This window comes from Ctenopharyngodon idella, chromosome 22 (assembly GCF_019924925.1).
Source record: "Ctenopharyngodon idella isolate HZGC_01 chromosome 22, HZGC01, whole genome shotgun sequence".
Lineage (NCBI taxonomy): Eukaryota > Metazoa > Chordata > Actinopteri > Cypriniformes > Xenocyprididae > Ctenopharyngodon > Ctenopharyngodon idella.
Genome location: NC_067241.1, coordinates 9,165,692 through 9,184,769, shown reverse-complemented (window position 1 = coordinate 9,184,769; position 19,078 = coordinate 9,165,692). Strand labels below are relative to the sequence as shown.

General features: G+C 36.7%; 2 protein-coding genes across 2 annotated transcripts; both read right to left on the bottom strand.

Moving 5' to 3' along the window:
• Nucleotides 1-390: 390 nt before the first annotated feature.
• On the bottom strand, nt 391-7,778 carry pm20d1.1 (peptidase M20 domain containing 1, tandem duplicate 1). The gene is made up of 13 exons (XM_051880283.1): nt 7,228-7,778; nt 4,856-4,942; nt 4,080-4,315; nt 3,900-3,986; nt 3,676-3,809; nt 3,472-3,591; nt 2,461-2,536; nt 2,309-2,370; nt 2,160-2,238; nt 2,004-2,075; nt 1,341-1,506; nt 1,089-1,188; nt 391-1,011 (listed from the first exon to the last, which is right to left on the bottom strand). The coding sequence occupies exons 1-13, from the start codon at nt 7,436-7,438 to the stop codon at nt 897-899; spliced, it is 1,545 nt and encodes a 514-aa protein (XP_051736243.1). The 5' UTR covers nt 7,439-7,778; the 3' UTR covers nt 391-896.
• Nucleotides 7,779-7,929: 151 nt separating this feature from the next.
• Nucleotides 7,930-18,065, bottom strand: lemd1 (LEM domain containing 1). Its single transcript, XM_051880292.1, has 10 exons — nt 17,493-18,065; nt 14,330-14,435; nt 14,048-14,203; nt 13,486-13,547; nt 10,967-11,035; nt 10,540-10,647; nt 10,319-10,408; nt 10,153-10,239; nt 8,780-8,844; nt 7,930-8,653 (listed from the first exon to the last, which is right to left on the bottom strand). The coding sequence occupies exons 1-10, from the start codon at nt 17,682-17,684 to the stop codon at nt 8,359-8,361; spliced, it is 1,230 nt and encodes a 409-aa protein (XP_051736252.1). The 5' UTR covers nt 17,685-18,065; the 3' UTR covers nt 7,930-8,358.
• Nucleotides 18,066-19,078: the final 1,013 nt, after the last annotated feature.

Genomic DNA, 19,078 nt, shown 5'->3' with positions numbered 1-19,078 from the left:
ATTGTAAACACTGTGGTTTTGCATGTGTAACCCCTCCTGTTCGAACCGCCCACTCTAAGTGGGACTCAAACCCGGGGCCACCGGCATGGGAGGCTAAAGACTGCAGTCTCTAGCGTCAGTCGCTAGAGCATCTCTTGAGATCAGGGGAGTGAGGTTTACACGCACAGCTCTTACCGGCTTACGTCCATTACACTCACCCCCCTAAACCTCACTCCCATCTGGGTCGCGGCACCAACGTAACCTCTCCTGTTCGAACTGCCCGCTCTACGCAGGACTCGAACCCGGGCCCGTGTGCATGGGAGTCGGTCGCTCTAACAAGGAACCTAGTGATTTGTATTTAAAATGTTAACTCATCCAGTGAAAACTATCCAAATATACTATAGAAAGGAATTGCGAGAAAATTATTTTTATTGTCAGTCATTTTACACGCAGCATTTCAAGCAAATTAATGAAATATATTTAGAGTAATTTTTCAAAGTTTGGGGTCGGTAAGATTTTTTTATGCTTTTGAAAGACGCCTCTTATGCTCACCAAGGATACATTTATTTGATCAAAACTACATTAAAAACAGTAATATGGTATTACAATTGAAAATCTAATTTATATATATTTTATATATTTAAAATGTAATTTATTCCTGTGATGCAAAGCTGAATTTTCAGCATCATTACTCCAATATTCACTTTCACTTTTGATCAGATTAATGCATCCTTGCTGAATAAAAGTATTCTTTAAAAAAAAAAAAATAATAATAATAATAATAATAATTGACTGACCCCAAACTTTTGAACAGTACTGTACATGAACATAGAATAAAATATTTTATATTCAAGTTCATTAAATCAGAACAAAGCTTATAAATTCCACAGGATTCCAAAGCATGAAATATGTTCATTTTAGGTGCGAGGTGCCGGCAAGTTCCTAACGTCGCTATTCTGCATGAGCTGGAAGTAGAACAGCACGATCTCTTCATAGTTTTGGATGGAGATTCTCTCATTCACACCGTGGAATCTAAAGGGAAGTATAAGCTGTTTAATATTTAGTTCCTTTTACAGCTTCAGCTAGAGTACCATTTCAGTGTGTCCTACCTTGCAGTATCACCGGGTTTGTACCATGATGGGGCAAAGCGATAAATGTCCAGAGACAGTTCTGTGTAGTGCCGGCTGTCAGTGTTACCCACGCAGAGCCCTGTGAGAGGAAATCGTACAACTGGTTTGTTGACAAAACTAAGAGTAAGAGAAGCTCTTCATGAGTCAATGATGTCTGCAAGAGGCACTTAAACCCCTTGAGCTCTTGATAGAGAGCAAATATAACAGTGATGACAATGCTGAAAGCCTTACCAGGAGATACAGTGACCTGAGGGAAAATGTCGCGCACAGTTTTCTTTATGATCTGGTACCCAAATGTATCGTCATCATAAGAGCTGACAGGCAGTGGGTCAAATCCACTCACAAACTCTACCTTCACACGCTCATCAGATATGGTGGATTCAATCAGCTTTAGAACCTAGAAAGTGAATAGGGATTTAATGAATAAACTTTTGGTTTCAGTTCTGATTGGTGTTCTTTACTACATGTATTTCCATTGTTTTTCCATTTATTTATTTATCAGTAAACATCAACATTAGACAATTTGAAAAATTAAACATTATACAAAGAAGAAGGGTATAAAATGACTTAAAAAAAAATCAAACATAATAAAGCAAAAGAAAAATACTAAGGGGAATTAATAATACAAAAAACAAAAACCAAGTAAAATACAAACAATTGAAAAAAATAACTACTTTATAAAGCTCACTTTTTGCATATTACAATCAATGTCTGTCTGTACAGTATTTGGGTTTTGTATCTGTATACAGTATTTCACTATCTGTAGGTTTAACTAAGGGTTGAGCCAAAGCTTCCTTTGTCAAGCACTGGTATTTCCTTCAGGAAATGCAAATCTAGTTAAAAGTATGAGCCAACTATATGTGCTAATGCTGTGGCTACAATGTGACCTCTCACCTCCTCCAATGTCTGGGATGAGTGGATACGGAAATCGACAAAGGCCTCAGCATGTGCCGGCATTACATTAATCTGTCAGAAGAGAGAGAAATAGTCAGTTATTCTTATGCAAATTTGTGTATAAACAGAAAAAGAATGATATGAATGACAGCCCACCTTCACACCCGAGTTAAACATTGTGACAGCAGTTGTTGTCCTCACAAAGGCATTTGTGTCAGGCTGTCCTTCCAAAATACTGCAAATGTGATTTGAAAGATCAGAGCATGTACTTATTAGTTACTGTACTGAGCAAAAACGTGGCCTACCCGCTGAGAAGTGAAGAGAAGAGCCACAGATTAGACATGATCATTCTGTGTGGCCAGCCAAACTAGAAGGCAAAAGAGAAAGTATAAAGCAATTCAGTATTTGTAGGAGTAGGAGTGTCATTAAGCATTTCAAATCATCTTTGATTGATCACCTTATGTGCCAGGTGCTCAAACGTGGCACGCTCAGGACCATGACCAAAAAGATTGGGCATCCGGTTCTTCTCCAAACTGGGAAATTTTATAACAAAAAATTAATTCAGTAAACATCAGTAAATCAGTAAACATCAGCATTATACAATCTGATTAATTAAACACAAAAAGCGTAAAAATACTTAATCTAAAACAATAAACAGTCTCTGGCGTCCCCAGAATGTGTCTGTGAAGTTTCAGCTCAAAATACCCCACAGATCATTTAATATAGCTTGTCAAATTTGCCTCTAGTTGGATGTGAGCAAAAACACACCATTTTGTGTGTGTCCCTTTAAATGCAAATAAACTGCTGCTCCTGGCCTGCTTTCCAGAAGAGGGCGGAGCTTTAACAGCTCACGCTTCAGTTGCTCAACAACAACAAAGCTGGAGAATCTCACGCAGCCAAAATGAAGATTGTCAGTAACGATGTTCAGCCTTACATTGTTCAAACCGGAGTCGAACACTGATGGAGAGACTCAGGAAGAAGTTACAACTTTTAGAATGCAACTGGATGTTTCTGAATGGTTAGTGGATAAATTTATGCAGTTGCTGGTGAGTTGATTCAACTCATCGACTAGCATGTGCCATCATGTTAATCTTTTGTGCAAATCCAGCGTTGAATTGACCCTCATTTGTGAAGCAGTCCGCCGTAAAATGACGGCATGGCAACAACACTTTACTACAACAACACTTCCTCTTCTCTAAAGCAGCCCAACATGGCCTCGCCCCCTTTGTTGCGTGTTCCCGGGGGCAGGGTTTATGTAAATTTTGGGGTTTGTGATGTCCCTACCAGCCGTTTGTTGTAGTCCTTAAACAGAGAATATCTCCCTTTGCATTGAACGAACGTTGATAACGGCTTTTGCATGGCTTTTCCCTTGCGAACTACTCCATTACAGGTGCAAAGAAAATATTTATATTAAGATCATCATTAACAGAGTTTTCATATTACAGTAAATTTGAACATATTTTCCTGCCTTCTGACAGCTGAAGCCAAGATGCCAATACTGCTCTCTCTGGGCGGCATGGATGAATGTCCTGGAGCGCTGCTGACACTCAGCTTTACTGTGGCCTGACCCTTCTCACTAACACCAATTCTACGAAAACACACAAGGTATAAATAGCACACTGTAGTTCAATCTTAAAATAATTATATTAATGCAGTAAAACAATGTTCTCACAGGGCAGCAGGTCCGTTTAGGCCATCTACCACACCATCCACAATCGTGAGACCTTCATCTAAAACATACAGAAGCTTCACCCCTCGACTCTTCAACAGTTTCACAATATTCACAGCACCTTTTAGGCCACTAATCTGAGAAAATCAAATAAACAGCTGCATTAAGACAAGCTTTGATTTCAGCAGATGAACTATGGTTAACATACAGTATGACCTTATACTGACCTCCTCGTCGTGACCCAAACCAATGTAGAAGCTTCTCCGAGGGGTGTAACCTTGTTCCAGCAGGTATTCCAGTGCTTGAAGGATCCCCTTCAAGAGCAAATCATTACAGTTAGCATGAAGTTGGAGTGAACAGAGTGCAATTGTTCCAATGAAGAACGATGCAGTGCTGAATCACTGTACCATCACAGACTGTTTGTTGTCGATGGTTCCTCGTCCATAAATGAAGCCATTGATCTCTCGAGCAGAGAAAGGAGGAGCGTCCCAGCCATCCGCCTCATCGGCCGGCACTACATCAATGTGAGCCAGCAGCATGTACGGCTCCAGATCAGGCTCTGTCCCTGGTATCGTGAACAGGTGGCTGTATTTTCCCACCACCTCATGTTTGACCAGGCTGGATGAGAAGACCTTTGGGAAAACTGAAAGAGCACAATAAATTATTAACAATCTTTAATGAAACAAATTTTCATTCTTCCCAGCTAACAAAAATATGCTGTACTGTTGAAAATGTTATTTCTGACTGTTCTCTGAATGTTCAAAACATCCAGTTTATCAAATGTTTTAAAAACATTTTTTCTTGGATGTACAAACATCAAGGGAAGATTCAATTTTATAATTTTGCAAACATGGGAACATAACTTTTGAATGATCTCTGAACATTCTGAAACAAGCAGCAACATTTAAAAAACATTAAACAAACGTCCAACTAAAGCATTTCGGCCTTTGTGAAAAAAAAAACTTCCATAAATGATGTATAAATAATGTATTTGTGCTAATGTTTAGCATTATTAAAGACCAGATAACTTAGTAACATTAATAAAATGTTTGTTCTAAGAACATTTGTCCAGAACTTTAGGAGAACCTTGTGAGAACATTCTGAGTTCTGTGCTGGGTTTACATGTAAAATATGCAAGAAGAATCTATAAGTTCCCATGCTTTGGGCATCATTAGTTCCTCACCCCTCCTTAGTAGCAGGTCAAACTCTTGCAGGGCGCTTATGTTCTGATCCGACTCTGAAAATGACACTGTGGGAATCTGAATTGCCACTATGGAAACACGAAAAGAAAACATGAGAATCTGACCATGCTTATAAGCACATTATTTTCTGATTAAAGTCAATATTCTGATTTAGCCTTTTTGTTTCTGAAAAGGGGTTAACATAGGGTTTTCAGGCCCTGATCTTAATTCTCACTTATCACCTTAACAGAAAAGCACAATGAAAATATGTATTTAACCCTATAAAGCTTTCTGCAAGTACGAGCTCCATATTCTCCTCAATAATACTATATGAGCCATAAAAACCTGATAAATATGTATATATTTTATATATATATTTATAGTCCCCTTGGAATTATAAGGTTCTTTCTGCGTTCTGAGCAGTTTTTAGATATTACGCTTCAAAGTTTTTGCATTCCATATAGCAAAGATTATATGGGGAACAAGTTTCTTTCAAACATGAAAACGACAGGGACCCTAAATGTATTTTAAATGTACAATATCAAAATCAAAATCCTCTCAAATTTGTAAATGGGGAGTTTTGGAATGGGTCAAACGCAGATAGAACCTTCTAATTCAAAAAAAAAAAAAGACCCTTTTCGCTTAGAATTATAAGGTTCTATCTGGCAAAAAAAAAAATTTAATTGAAGCAATGATTTTCAAGAAACACTAACGGTTTACTTGTAATTTGTTTTAAAACACAAAATTAGTGTTGTAACAATGTGTTGACATGCGTGAGAAAGTTAAATTTAATGGTTATGACATTTATTTCATATTCTAAATGAATATATATATATATATATATATATATATATATATATATATATATATTTATTTTTTTTTTTTTATTTATTTTTTTTTTTTTCCCCAAGTTAAGCATAAAAGGCAGTGCTAAATATTTTGTTCAGTGCAGATGTTAAATTTAGGTATGAATATGGTGGGTGATTTAACACATTATTGCAGGAACCATTTAAGTTTCTTTTTGTTTAGACAGAAAGCAGCTACTGTAATACATCAGAGCAAGACTTTATTCCACAGAAAGTGGGACATGTACAATGGCTTTCTCTCTAGACATCAGTATGGCTGAAATAACATGCTAATTAGGTTAATAACGTTACGTTTATTGTTAAGACCCCATCAATTAAATTGTTGAGTATTTGACCTTTAAGCCTTAATATTGTAAAAATTTAAGCCATTTTAAGACTAAAAAAAAAAAAACTATAAGAAAACAGACAATGCTTCAGCAAAGGTGTTTAACAAAGTTTAATAAACATAGAAAAATGTTTCACTGATATATATATATATATATATATATATATATATATATATATATATATATATATATATATAAAATAAAAAATATTTCATATTTAAAATATTTAAATTACTTCAACTATGCAACAACTCAGTTTGTAAAATTTAACTTAACTTTAATTCAGTGTGCCATAGCGTATAGCTTTATAGCTACATAGTACATACAGCTCAGTACAAGTACACAGGATGGAACAAGGTTAAAACATTACCTAATATATACATAACTTTCCCTCGTATGGCAATGACATAACTGGAGTAAAGCAAATAGACTACAAAAACCGGACCTATCCTCTTAATAGCGCTGGTGTCTAACTGAAAATAACTCCTCAGCAATCAGATACAACAAAACACACAAAAAGACTAATTCCATGGAATTTGTGCTTCTGTCACTGACAAGATCGTAAATAAAAGTCCATCATGAAGTTTCTAATAAACATCGCGTTGTGTGAAATTATTTAATCTTCTCTTCACTGATTTAGCGTTTTTCTGCGATCTCTTCCGCTATTGCGGCGACATGACAAAGAAAGCTGATCTTGATTGGTCCTCGTGTGTGCATTCGAAGTGCTGATTGGCTCACGCAGATAGAACCTTATAGAACCAAGTTAAAGTTCGACTTTGTAGATAGAACCTTTTTGTTTTTTAACAAAAAAAAAAAAAAAAAAAAGTACCAAAATGTACACAACTTAAAAAAAGAAACATCACATAATGTAAATAAGTTGTCACAGAATATGAATGTGAATAACTCAATTTTGACAAAAATGTCAGATAGAACCTTATAATTCCAAAGGGACGATATCACACCAATTACAACAATGCATTTAATTGGATTTTTATTTTTCCATAATCTGAAAATGATCAAATTCTGATTCAGAATATTCTGCATGTCTGCAAGTTTTGTTCCCCAAATAACACACATATCAAATACGATTTAACTTATAGTTATTACTATATTCATCATTTATGAAGTATTTAAATATTTAAGCAGTTAGACTTTTGATAAAACTGATTAAGCTTTCCTTACCTTTGAAATTCTGCAACAGATTCTTTCTCTGTTCTGGACTTAAATCCGGATAAATGGTGGTTGTATTTTCCCATTGTCCAAGTTCTGTGTTCACTTTGAATGTAAATGTCTTACCGATCACAAAAGAAAACAAAATTAAAACTGAAAGTAGGAGGATTAACAGCAGTATTCCAAAAAACTTCAAAACAGTCTTATAGATTTTGGTCTTCATCTTTCAGAAGTTCAAGAGAAATGAATCTCTGTATGATCATGGTTCACATTTTTATTGCCTCTGTGATGATGCAACATAAGGGGCCCCTGCTGGTGTGATATAGAGACAATCACAAATGTGAAGAGCAAATGAAATGAAAATGAAACCACCTGTTGCGTTGTGAGTAATCAACAACAGATATTTAAAGCTTTAAAATGAACAACAAAGTAATTTGCAGAACACTGAGCTGCAGTACTCCATTACATTACATATTTGTAAGGCCATATTTAATAGAAAAAAAGCAGCTGTATTCTGAAATTAAACTCAAATCATCATTTTCTGATATTGACTATTTTAGGGGTTCACACAGGGCAGATATTAATAAGCCAATTTATTAATTCAGAAATTCTTATGCTCTTTTAAAGCTTTAAGGTCACTGGTCCTATTTGCACAAAATATGACATCTAGAGATCCTCCTGATATAACTGAATTTATAAGCTTACAAAGAACAATTTTAGGAGAACATATTTATTTATTCACAAATAAAACAAAGTACATGTTTAAAAACTGAAAGATCATACATTACTCATTATTCCAGCTGTGTAAGATGTAAGAGAAGAATGTGAGTGTTCCTGCATGAGTTCAGGTAGCTGATGACAACAGCACAAACAACCCGAAAACAAGGAAAATTGTATAAAATACACATTTGTGGTAAAAGATCAATCAGAGAAAAACACTCCATGCACAGGACTAGCCAACTACACAACCCATCAGTTCAAGTTTAAAAGCCTATGAGGTCTTTGAAGGCAGGTATGGTGGAAGTTTCATTTAGTCCAAACACACAAACCTCTGACACCACTTTATAAAAGATAATCATATGAAGGACATCTTGCTGACTAGAACCTGAGATGAATTTGAAATAACTTCCTTTGGCATCAGTGTTAAGCTGTATCGTCAGTGGCGGGTGAGTCCTGTGAGGTGGATATAAGAGCAGCATCATGCAGACCACTGAGCAGAGCAGTGAAAGGACTGGAGAGCGGCTCTTCTATGGAGGAGTAGATGAGGAACAGTAGGCAGGCCACCAGGAGAAATACCATGATCTGAACCCAAAGAGGCACTAGACGCTGCTGAATCTCCTGCCTCTCCAGTGTAGTCGGACTCAGTAGCGGCATTTCAGGGTATTTAAATTGCACAGGGCGGCCTGCAGCTCCCTTTATAGGCCGTCTCTTTGTAGCACTGCGGGAAGAAAAAAGACATTAGGACTAATTAACACTGTCAAAATTAAAATAGAGGCATGCTAATCAATAGTTTGCGAACAATGGTAGCACTTAAGTATGAGAAAATATCACAGATGGTACTTACTAGATTCCAGTGGGGGTTTTGGCAGTGTCAGGGAACATCTCTGAAAGAACATCCGTCACAGGTTCCTATTGGCCAGAAGAAAAAAAAACAGTCTGAATAAGAAAACCTACATGTAAAGGTGCAATCTACAAAAGAAGTGAATTGGGACATCACAAAAACCACAAAATATATGGGAGGATAGAGTGAAAAGGAAGAGGAATACCAGCCTAGACTCAAGCATGGGGCAGATTAGCAAGTCATTTGATATATAACCACCACTTTCAAGGTCCAGAAAGGTACTAAAGACATTGTTAAAACAGTCGACGTGACTGCAGAGGTTCAACCTTAAATTTTATGAAGCTCATGTGATCAGGTTTGGCCAATACTGAGCCGGCATTCGGACATTAACATGGAACTGCATCACCTGCGTAAGGACAGTGACAGGGAAGAGAAGAGATTGTTGAATAAAGTCGTTATTTTTGTTTTGTATTTGCGCACAAAAAGTATTCTCATTGCTTTGCTTCATAAAATTAAGGTTGAACCACAGCAGTCACGTCGACGGTTTTAACGATGTCTTTAGTACCTTTCTGGACCTTGAAAGTGTTGATTATATTGCGATATTTATTATATTTCATCAAAAATATCTTAATTTGTGTTCCGAAGATGAACGAAGGTCTTACGGGTTTGGAACGACATGAGGGCGAGTAAATAATGATGGAATTTTCATTTTTGGGTGAACTAACCCTTTAAGTACATTTCCTCAAATTCTCAGAAGCTTACTATAAAGAGGAAAAAACATTCCCATTCTTTGGGATGATTGGTACATTTGTAAAGTACAATAATTTTTTTCCCCTAACTCTTTTGGGTTAAAACAGGTGATGAAGAGTGTAATAGTGTAGCTCAGCCATACAGGGTTTAAGAATCATGTGAGCTGCATTCATGCGCACAGCATTAAGATCTGAGACACAGAAAAAAGAAAGCCAGGCCTTTGATAGAACTCATGAGCGCTTTCCTCTCTCTGACCTACCAAACACCTATGCAGTGACTGCACTTCACAGTACATTTTAACCTTTAAATCTAGAGAAATACAGGAGTACTAAAAATATACAAAAATTTAATTGAAAAGAAGCATTTTCCTTGGTTTTTTCCTTTTTACATTTAACAGGAGGTTAAAGCTCTCAGATCTGTAAAGTCAGTGCAATAAAGTGAGAAAATGAAGAAACAAAAGAGAACTCAGGGGGATTTCCCAAAGGACAGAGGAAGTGTAAAAGCCCATTAGATGTCTGGCAATGCAGTATGTCTGCTGAATTAACCATCCACCGAAAGAGTGAGGACAAACAAAGAGGAAGACCCCGAGGAGAGAGAAGCAAGGCTGAGGGGGGAAAAGCAGTTACTCTGACAGTTTTTTTCTTATGGGCTGATGGAGATGTTAAACAAAGAGATCTGCCGGTCATGGTGTCTTTATCCAGCCTCATGTAGTCCTGATAAATAGAGAAATAAGAGCTTTTGTCAGACTTAAGCGCTGCTGTTAAAGCAAACATATTATCTGTAGCCACAAACCCGCAGGTCCCTGCTGTCCACCGTCTGCTCGCTTCTCTGACCAGATCTCCTCTCAATCTCTGATTGTTTTGACTGAGAACTGAATCTGTTCTCCATCTGCAGACAAAACAAATACAATCACACCTCAAGACTCAAAACTACAACCAATCAAAACAAAATCACTGCCAATCATCCCATAATTATTGAAACTCTCAGAACAAACTCTCTCAAAACACACACACACTCCCCTCTTCCACCATCTGAGTTATGCTGAAGGATCTGCACTGGGACCCACTTTGACCCAAAGAGCCATTCTGGGTGGAGTCTAAAGACTTGTGCTGAATCTTTCCCTGCAAGAGAACCAAACTGAATAAAGCACAAGAAGGATGTATGCAAAGCAATACGACATCTGGAACAGTCAATCAGATGTAGCACCAAAAGCCCATAATCCTTCAGTGCAATGGAATTAAACATTTCTAAAAAAAAAAGAAAAAAAAAGTGCAAGACAGCAAAAAATAACTGGTTATTATAACCTCTCTCAAAACTTTCAGAACACAAAATCTGTGGAAGAATCAAATTATAGTGCCGTTGACCCCTTTATCCCCCTGCAGAAAAGGATCAGGACGGACGCTTTAAAATTGTGCCCAATAAGAACTGTTCATACTGTACATTTACAAATCCAGTTGAGGGCACAAAGCAGCGTGGGTAAAAATCTCTGCTGTTACTGAACACTCCCACCTGTGGATGTGAAAAATGCAATACAACATGCGTCACAATTTAATGCCATACTAAGTTTAACCACAGAGTGGTACCATTGTTCACACTACCAAAAACCACATTGAGACATTAAAGCTGCAGTGCGTCATTTTTTATGTTAAAATATTTATCCTGCCCAGCTTAATATGCAGAAACAACTATAAGTAGGTTGAAACAATAAAACTCTGTGGTGCTAAACATTGTTCTGTTTGGTGCTTGCCTCTCTTTAGTATGTGGGTGCAACTGGGTTAGATGCAAGCTCCAGAAATTGAATAAAGCCCATATAAAAGAGCTGGATGTGGAAGGAAAAAGGCTCAAAATTGACATTTATTTAGCTAAAGCTATTTTCTTAACAATAATGACAAAAAATACCAATATATTCTAATGCCTTTTCTACTTAGTTGGGTTTAGATGCACAGCAACAACTGAAGTTCTGCTCAGTTTGAGTACAGAGAATCTGCAGGGCTTTTTAAAATCAAATCTAAGGCTTTTTAAGACATGCACAAATACAAAAATAATACCGTATGTCCATTAAAAACAAATACATGTCAAATAATGATACAATGTCAAAATTAATCATGCATCTCAGAATCTTTTGCTCAATTAAACAGGCTACGGTACACATCCATTGTAGGGGTGGGCGATATACCGGTAGACACGATTAACCAGTAGAAATGTGTCAACCGGTAGAGATTCTGGACTATCGTCTCTATCATGGTTACGCTCACGTGATGTTGCTATCTGCGCAGTCACGAAAGCTTATCGATTGCACACGTTTTTAAGCATTGCGGTTTAAAAACAAGTGGTTTTAAACCATTGAAGCACAATTAGCAGCGAAAGACAACTCATTTCAGCATATGCGCGCACTCTCTGACTCTGAGAGACTGTTTCTCAGCGCTGTCTGAGAGACGCGTGACATGAAGCCACTGCTCATAGAGCACGTGCTTTTTGCAGACTAATTGGGCTTGAATGGTTAAATATACATATTTGTGTGTCAAAGTAAACATGTATTTGCAAGTAAACAGAGCAATTAATGTCTTAAGTGAAGGTACAGTTGACAAGGCATGAGTATAATGGATCAGTGCAGTTAGTCTTAAAGGGACAGCATCCAAATTTATCTGCCATCATAATTAATGCTAATCAAACAACAAAAATGAGAGAAAATCTCTCACTGCTTGCTTTTGTAACTTTAATAAGAATAAATTTAATTTACACAGTAAAGTGCATTGTTTTTTATACATTTGATTACTTTATACATTCTATGTAGTATTTCTAGTGCTTGAAGTTCTATGTAGTATTTCCTCTGTGTCTTTGTTCTATTGTAGTTTGTTTTCTTTGCTCTTTCTTTTCATTGTTTACTTGTCTTCAGTAAGCTTGAGAGTTTTTTAGGATAGTATTCATTTTTAAATATTGAAAATGCTGATAAGAATTATGAAATTATGAAAAAATTTGATATCATAAAAACCTTATTTAAAGCAAAAAAAAAAAAAAAAAAAAAAAAAAAACTATATTGTGATATATATTGTTATCATGATATAAAATTATGATTAAGATTAAGATTTTGGTCATATCGCCCACTCCTAATCCAACAGGTAACTTAATACTGCTTATCAGCAAAACAAGGTAACTGCAAGGTAACTGACCCATCTTTTCAGCGGTCCCAGTCCGCTTGTTTGGTGCGCACTAGGGTATGGATGGCAGCGTTCACATATGTTAAAATGAACCGCACTAACAGAGCAATCATACCAGGGTTCGTTTTAATTGAACACACCCTAAAATACTCAATGCGCATTTTATTCAATATGTATTGAAAATTGTTTATGTGCTAATATATTAATACAGTCACCAACCACAGATAAATTGTTCACAATAACATCTATAACATGCATTTAGAAAATAGAGTGAACTTCCTTTTCATATAATTTAGGATATTTAAGACTTTTTATGGTCTTAAATTTGACAAAAACTGAATTTAAGACACTTTTTAAGCACCTACAGAACCCTGGAGTGTCCTAAGCAGCTAAATACTGCAACATTGGTTCTTTAGGGCAGGATTATCTGTGTTTGTCATTATTTATGACACCATTTTCTGATGCTGGTGGCATTGAAATTACACACTTCAGCTTTAAACTCCATCATACCACCAAGTGAGCTTGAGTTACCATCAAGGGCCTCTTTGCTACATCAAAAGTGTCAGTCTCACATACATAATTTATGGCCTTACACAACTAAACTGATGGACAGCTGGTTTGCCTTGCCTCTTTACACAGAAAGACTCAAGCAACATGTTATCCATGGTAATGATATAAAAAAATAATAAAAAAAAAAACCGCTTAGCAGAATATGGAGAGCCAGTTGAGATAATGGATGAATCATGTTTCAGTCTCAGGGGGAAACAAAGGACGGATTCAGGTGCATGTAGAGCCACTTACTCTGCTTCCTGTTTTGCTGGTCTCTGTACGGGACACTGTTTCAGACCAAAGCTGCTCTGAGACTAGAATACATGCAAAATAAAAATGTATTAGCAGCAAGAATAACAAGAGTCTTTATGAGAAACAATACAGATAAAAAAAACATTTACTATAAATTAGTGATGGGTCACAATGGTTGACAAGATGTCCAATTTTTAGAAGTCATGTTTTTAGTGGAAGTTCTTCTGGTTACATCTCCATTAATATGGATACATTTGAAAAAGCACATTTTTCAAAGGAGAATGAGAAACATTGTGGACGGAGAGTGTTTTGAAACAAAAATGCTGTTTTCAAATGTTTTCACATTAATGTAGACAGCCTTAGTTAGCATGCAAACGTGTCTCAAGCGTTTTGTGCCCTTCCAATGAGCTCAAAGTGCTTTTGAAAAAGAACACATCCTATATGAAGTTTTGAAGTCCTCTAACTGGGGTCAGCCTATTTGTTCAAGACTTTGTTATACCGAATATTCGACTAATCATTCAGGCAACCCATTGAGTATTCGAGAGTCAATGCTGCTCCCTACCGGAGTCCTTGTCCTCGTCTTCCTCCCTCTCAGCCTCTTCCTCACTGTCCGAGTAGAGGCTTGCATCCCCTGTGCCGTTGACTCTGTGCTGTGACGTCTGTGCTGAAGAATCCAGCAGCTTTTTCAGCTTCTTTTCATATAAAGCTCTAGTGGAAGCTGCTCAGAACACACACACACACACACACACACACACACACACACACACACACACACACACACACACACACCATAAGAACATGTTGAATTTATAGCCTAATCTGTTTTGAAACGTGACTCACTGACCTACAATGGGTCCAGCTTTAACCCCATACTGGAGCAGTTTGGCTTTCAGCTGATCATCAGTCAGTAAGCTCAGGTCTACCATTGCTGCCGCCTCTTCTTTCTCGGCCTGTACAGTGAAATAAACACACAACAAACTATTTAATCAAATCCTCTGGAGGCAGTGAAATTATAGCGATTCATCATGGGAGAGTGAGGAATCAGCACATTTTAGCATAATCTAATAAACATATGCTGACACTAGCTTGCCAAAGGGTGAACCTTGGCTCATGCAATCCTCAATAGACTCTTGTTTTGAGGCTTTCTCGCCTTTGCATCTTGCACTGACACATTCTGAAAAGGGGTCACATCCAATATTAGCTGCTGTAGCAGTTTCCCAACCCATACCAACCTCAGGCTGAAGAAACTTCACGTTTTAGCAGAATTTAGCAGAACGCTTTCCACGTTCGCAAAATAAGGTGCACAGAAAAGAGCCAAATAATGTGAGTCCAGATGGAAAGTCAAAATATTCATGACATATTTAGGAAATATTAAAGAAACTAAACAAAAATTAAATAAAAGAACAGTGTTGTACAGATATTAGAGGTTTGCACTGTTATGTAATAACAGCAGAAATGCACAGCAGTGCTAATGGATCAGAACGGATGGCATTTATCTGAGCCGTTTCAATGTAGCGTTTAGTCAGAAAACCCTCTAGCACTTTGTTTCTCAAACTTTTTAGGTTGCAGACCACTTCAACAATCAAACAAAAATTGCAGACTACTAATAGTCTCATTTCCAAGTCTTCACTGATCCTGCCTTGAGCCACCAATAATATCCATACTTTTTCTAGCAAAAATGCTAGACAGCAGTTTTGTGCTTATTTAACTGGAATTTATTAGAAGGCTACTTTCAGCTAATGACCCTAAATGAGCTGACTGTTTGCTAGCTAAGACGTTAGACCAAAACACTTACATTATTCAAGTGAGACAAGAAAGACACTTAAAAAGAAGTCATCGGGAGTGTATAGTGTGTGTATGTGTGTGTATTATTATTATTATTTTTTATATATATACATATATATATATATATATATATAAAGTTTATAAATAGAACAGCATTTATCTGAAATATAAAGCTTTTGCAACATTATGAATGTCTATAGTCACTTTTGATCAATTTAATGCATCCTTGCTGAATAAAAGTATTCTTTCATTTCTTTCCAAAAAAAAAAAAAAAAAAAAAAAAAAATCAGCTTTGCCAACACAGAAATTAACTGCATTTTAAAATATATTCAAATAGAAAACAGTTATTTTAAATTAAATATTTCACAATATTACTGTTTTTGCTGTATTTGATAAAATGTATAAGCAAGCAATAAGGTACGAGAGGCTGTGCTGTATCGTGAATAAGTCACGGCTGAAGGCCATTGTTAGGCATGACGCGAGTGCCTGCAACCCCTTCAGCCGTGACTTATTCACGATACAGCACTAGCCTTGAGTACCTTATTGCTTTTATAAAACGATTACCACACAATACAAATATTAAAGCCAAAAATATGTATTAATGCAACTTTCGTGAAGTAAACTAACTGAAGTAACTAAAAGCCTTCCTTCCGCCGGAAAAAAATAGCCCCTGACCGTGAACAGCAACAGAAGATACATTATTACGGCATTAGATGGCGGCAAAGACTGTCTTTATGAGTGTGTCAGTCAGTAGCGAAGACTTTTACATTGAAAAGACTGAATTGTTGTGAACACGGAACAAGACGCAACTGAGAAATGCTTTGACTAGCGCTGTCAGTCATGGGAAAACCCCTTAAACTGTTAAAAGGACAAGATAATACATCGATAATACATAAATAACACATTTAAACAGATTTTTTATTATGAACATAGGACTGACCTGAAGGAAAATGCTAAATCTGAATGCAGGTAATAAACTCACTCACTCGATCTCTTTCTCACAATACTCTTCTACACAATATAGTAAGCTACTGACCAATCAGAATCAAGGACAGGAACTAACCTTTTTTTTTATTATTATTATTATTATTATTATTATTATAATATATATATATATATATATATATATATATAGTATTTAGTATTTATTAATACTTTGAATTAGTCTTTATTTTTATATTTCCAGTTTTCATTTTAATTTAATTTTTTATTAATTTTGTGCTTTATACCATTTAGTAGTATTTTTATTCAGATTCATTTTTAAAATTGCAATTTTAGTGCTTTAACTCAAACTTATTTCAGTTAATCGTCAAGACAACTTTTCCAATTTTTATATTTTATTTAGCTTTATTTCAATTAATAAAATGATTTAATAGTTTTATTTAATAATACTAAATAGTCACAAAATATAGTGCAGGCTTTTCAACAGTTGCTCACTCTTCAAAAAGTTCTTAACATTTTCTTATAATTAACTAAATTTGAGCCAGTAATAGATACAATTCAAAAGGGTTTGTTATTTTAAAAGGTTTGTTAATATAAAATATAAAAAAGAAATAGCCAACTCATGAACCTAAACCATGCTATTTTCCAGGGTAACACCACTTTGGTCATCACACAGTGAACACTTCTAATCATAAACTGAGAATTTGACACCCAAGTCTAAGATGGCTCTAACCCAGATTCCCCAGCCCCCTTTGTGGGCCCCTGACCAACCCACACACACACACACACACACACACACACACACACCTGCAGTGGTCTTGCACACTGCCAGAGAGAGTGCGTGAGACAGCTGGAGCCCTATTCTACAACTTTGAGGAATCATGTTTCAGTCTCACTCAGGGGAGAAAAAAAATAATAATTCCCCATTTTGACAGAACAGTCTTTGATGTTTTGATATGCATGCATGCTTTAACTGTATTTCACTGCAGTTGGGAGCTGACAGGCAATGACCTACAAACTCCTCAACAGCTTGAAAGCAAAGAACATATGGGTATGAATATTCACAACACAAATCAAATCTATTTCAATCACGCCACCTTGCGTCAAACTGTTGGAGAGACACGTGTGGATATGGAAACAGTTTGGGGAATCCTACAAACCTGTCTGCAAGATGCCACACATCTTGCGAATCACAACAGTCAAGAGCAGAAAAACAGTCTTCAGATATGAAGATTAATAACGTGAGCTCTACAGCTGCTAAACCGTCGTTTTTAACTCACGCTGGCATTAAGATGATCCTCCTCTTCATCACTAGAGAAATCTGTGCTGTTTGTCCTCACGTGTTTCAGATAAAGCTCCACATAAGCGTGTTTCTTGCTCTCCGGTGGGGGAAGATCCACATTATGCGCTATGAGCTCCGACTTCAGCCTCTCTTTGGAGAACTGAGAGGGGTCTTCCACAAACACCGGCATGTCAGGTGTGGAAAGCTAATGCATCTGAAAACCCAAGCCCTGAGGAAATGATTTCCGATGTTCGAATGAAACGACGGCTTTGTTTTACAAAAGAACTGGAAGCTCAGTGAGTTTTGAGAGTCCAAACAGCCGTGTCACACCAACAACAGCTGCTCGCTGGGGTCTCCTTATATGCTCTGCGTGTGCGGAGCGCTTAGAAACGCCTATCAATTCATTCATGCGGCCTGTTCAGGCTAAATATTTAAAACACGACTATACAAGTTTAAATCAACACAGAAGCCACAAGAGACCAGAAACGCGCGGATAATAATTCGCAAGGTCAATAACGTGAGTAGCTTCTTGCAAGTAATAAATGGAAATCTAGTATTTTTGCGTGTTTAATGAAAACGATCATATTTGCAAACTCACCTCGCTACAAACTGTAGAGCTATTCACTCCTGACAAAGTGCCAATGGTGTTTTAAACCAACCCTAATGACGCCACCTTACCTGGATAGTATTTTAATGTCCGCGCGCTGACATGACGTCCTCTGATGATTAATGGCAACGTCACACGTTGGATGTTTTCCCGCCATTTCTTCAACGACATGTCAGCTGCAAAAGATATAAGTTTATCGTTAGTGTTTATGTATTTTAACTATAAAAATACATAAAATCAAACCTGATATGTAAGGGATAGTGTGTTAGATGACCATTTTCGTGAACGTGATAATGACCAAATGAATAAATAGGCCTGCAGGCCTACTGAACTGATTTGATTTTTTATTATTTCTTAAAGTCACCATGAAAGCAAAGTTGAAAAATCTTATTTTGTATGGAATATTGCAGAATTTATTATGAATGATTTATTCATGCACATCATTATTTATTTATTTTAAGTTCATGTGCTCTCATAATCTTTAGGCAAAACCTAATCTGTAGGCATAACCTCCCTTCCCTCTTGCAGCAACATCTCTTCTCTGATTACGTGTTTACTGGTGTGAGGGCGGGACAACCTGTCACTCACATGAGATCACATTTAGCAAACCACAACCATCCAATCACTTACTGGGGGGTATTCCAGAAAGCAGGTTATGTGATGGGTATGTTTAAGAGTAAGTAAGTGGACAATCTCAACTTTCAGTTCCAAAAACTGAGGTAACTTTCAGGGTATGTAAGTAGCCATAGCAACTTATTCTCTGAACATAACCTGCTCCGGAGCAGGTTATGTTCCAGGGTTAGTTTGCTTAAAGAGATAGTTCACCCAGAAATGAAAATTTGATGTTTATCTGCTTACCCCCAGGGCATCCAAGATGTAGGTGACTTTGTTTCTTCAGTAGAACACAAATCGTTTCGTGTCTTAGGACATCAATGTGTCGTCACTAGCCGCAGGGTTTAATTTGGATTTGTCTGTCG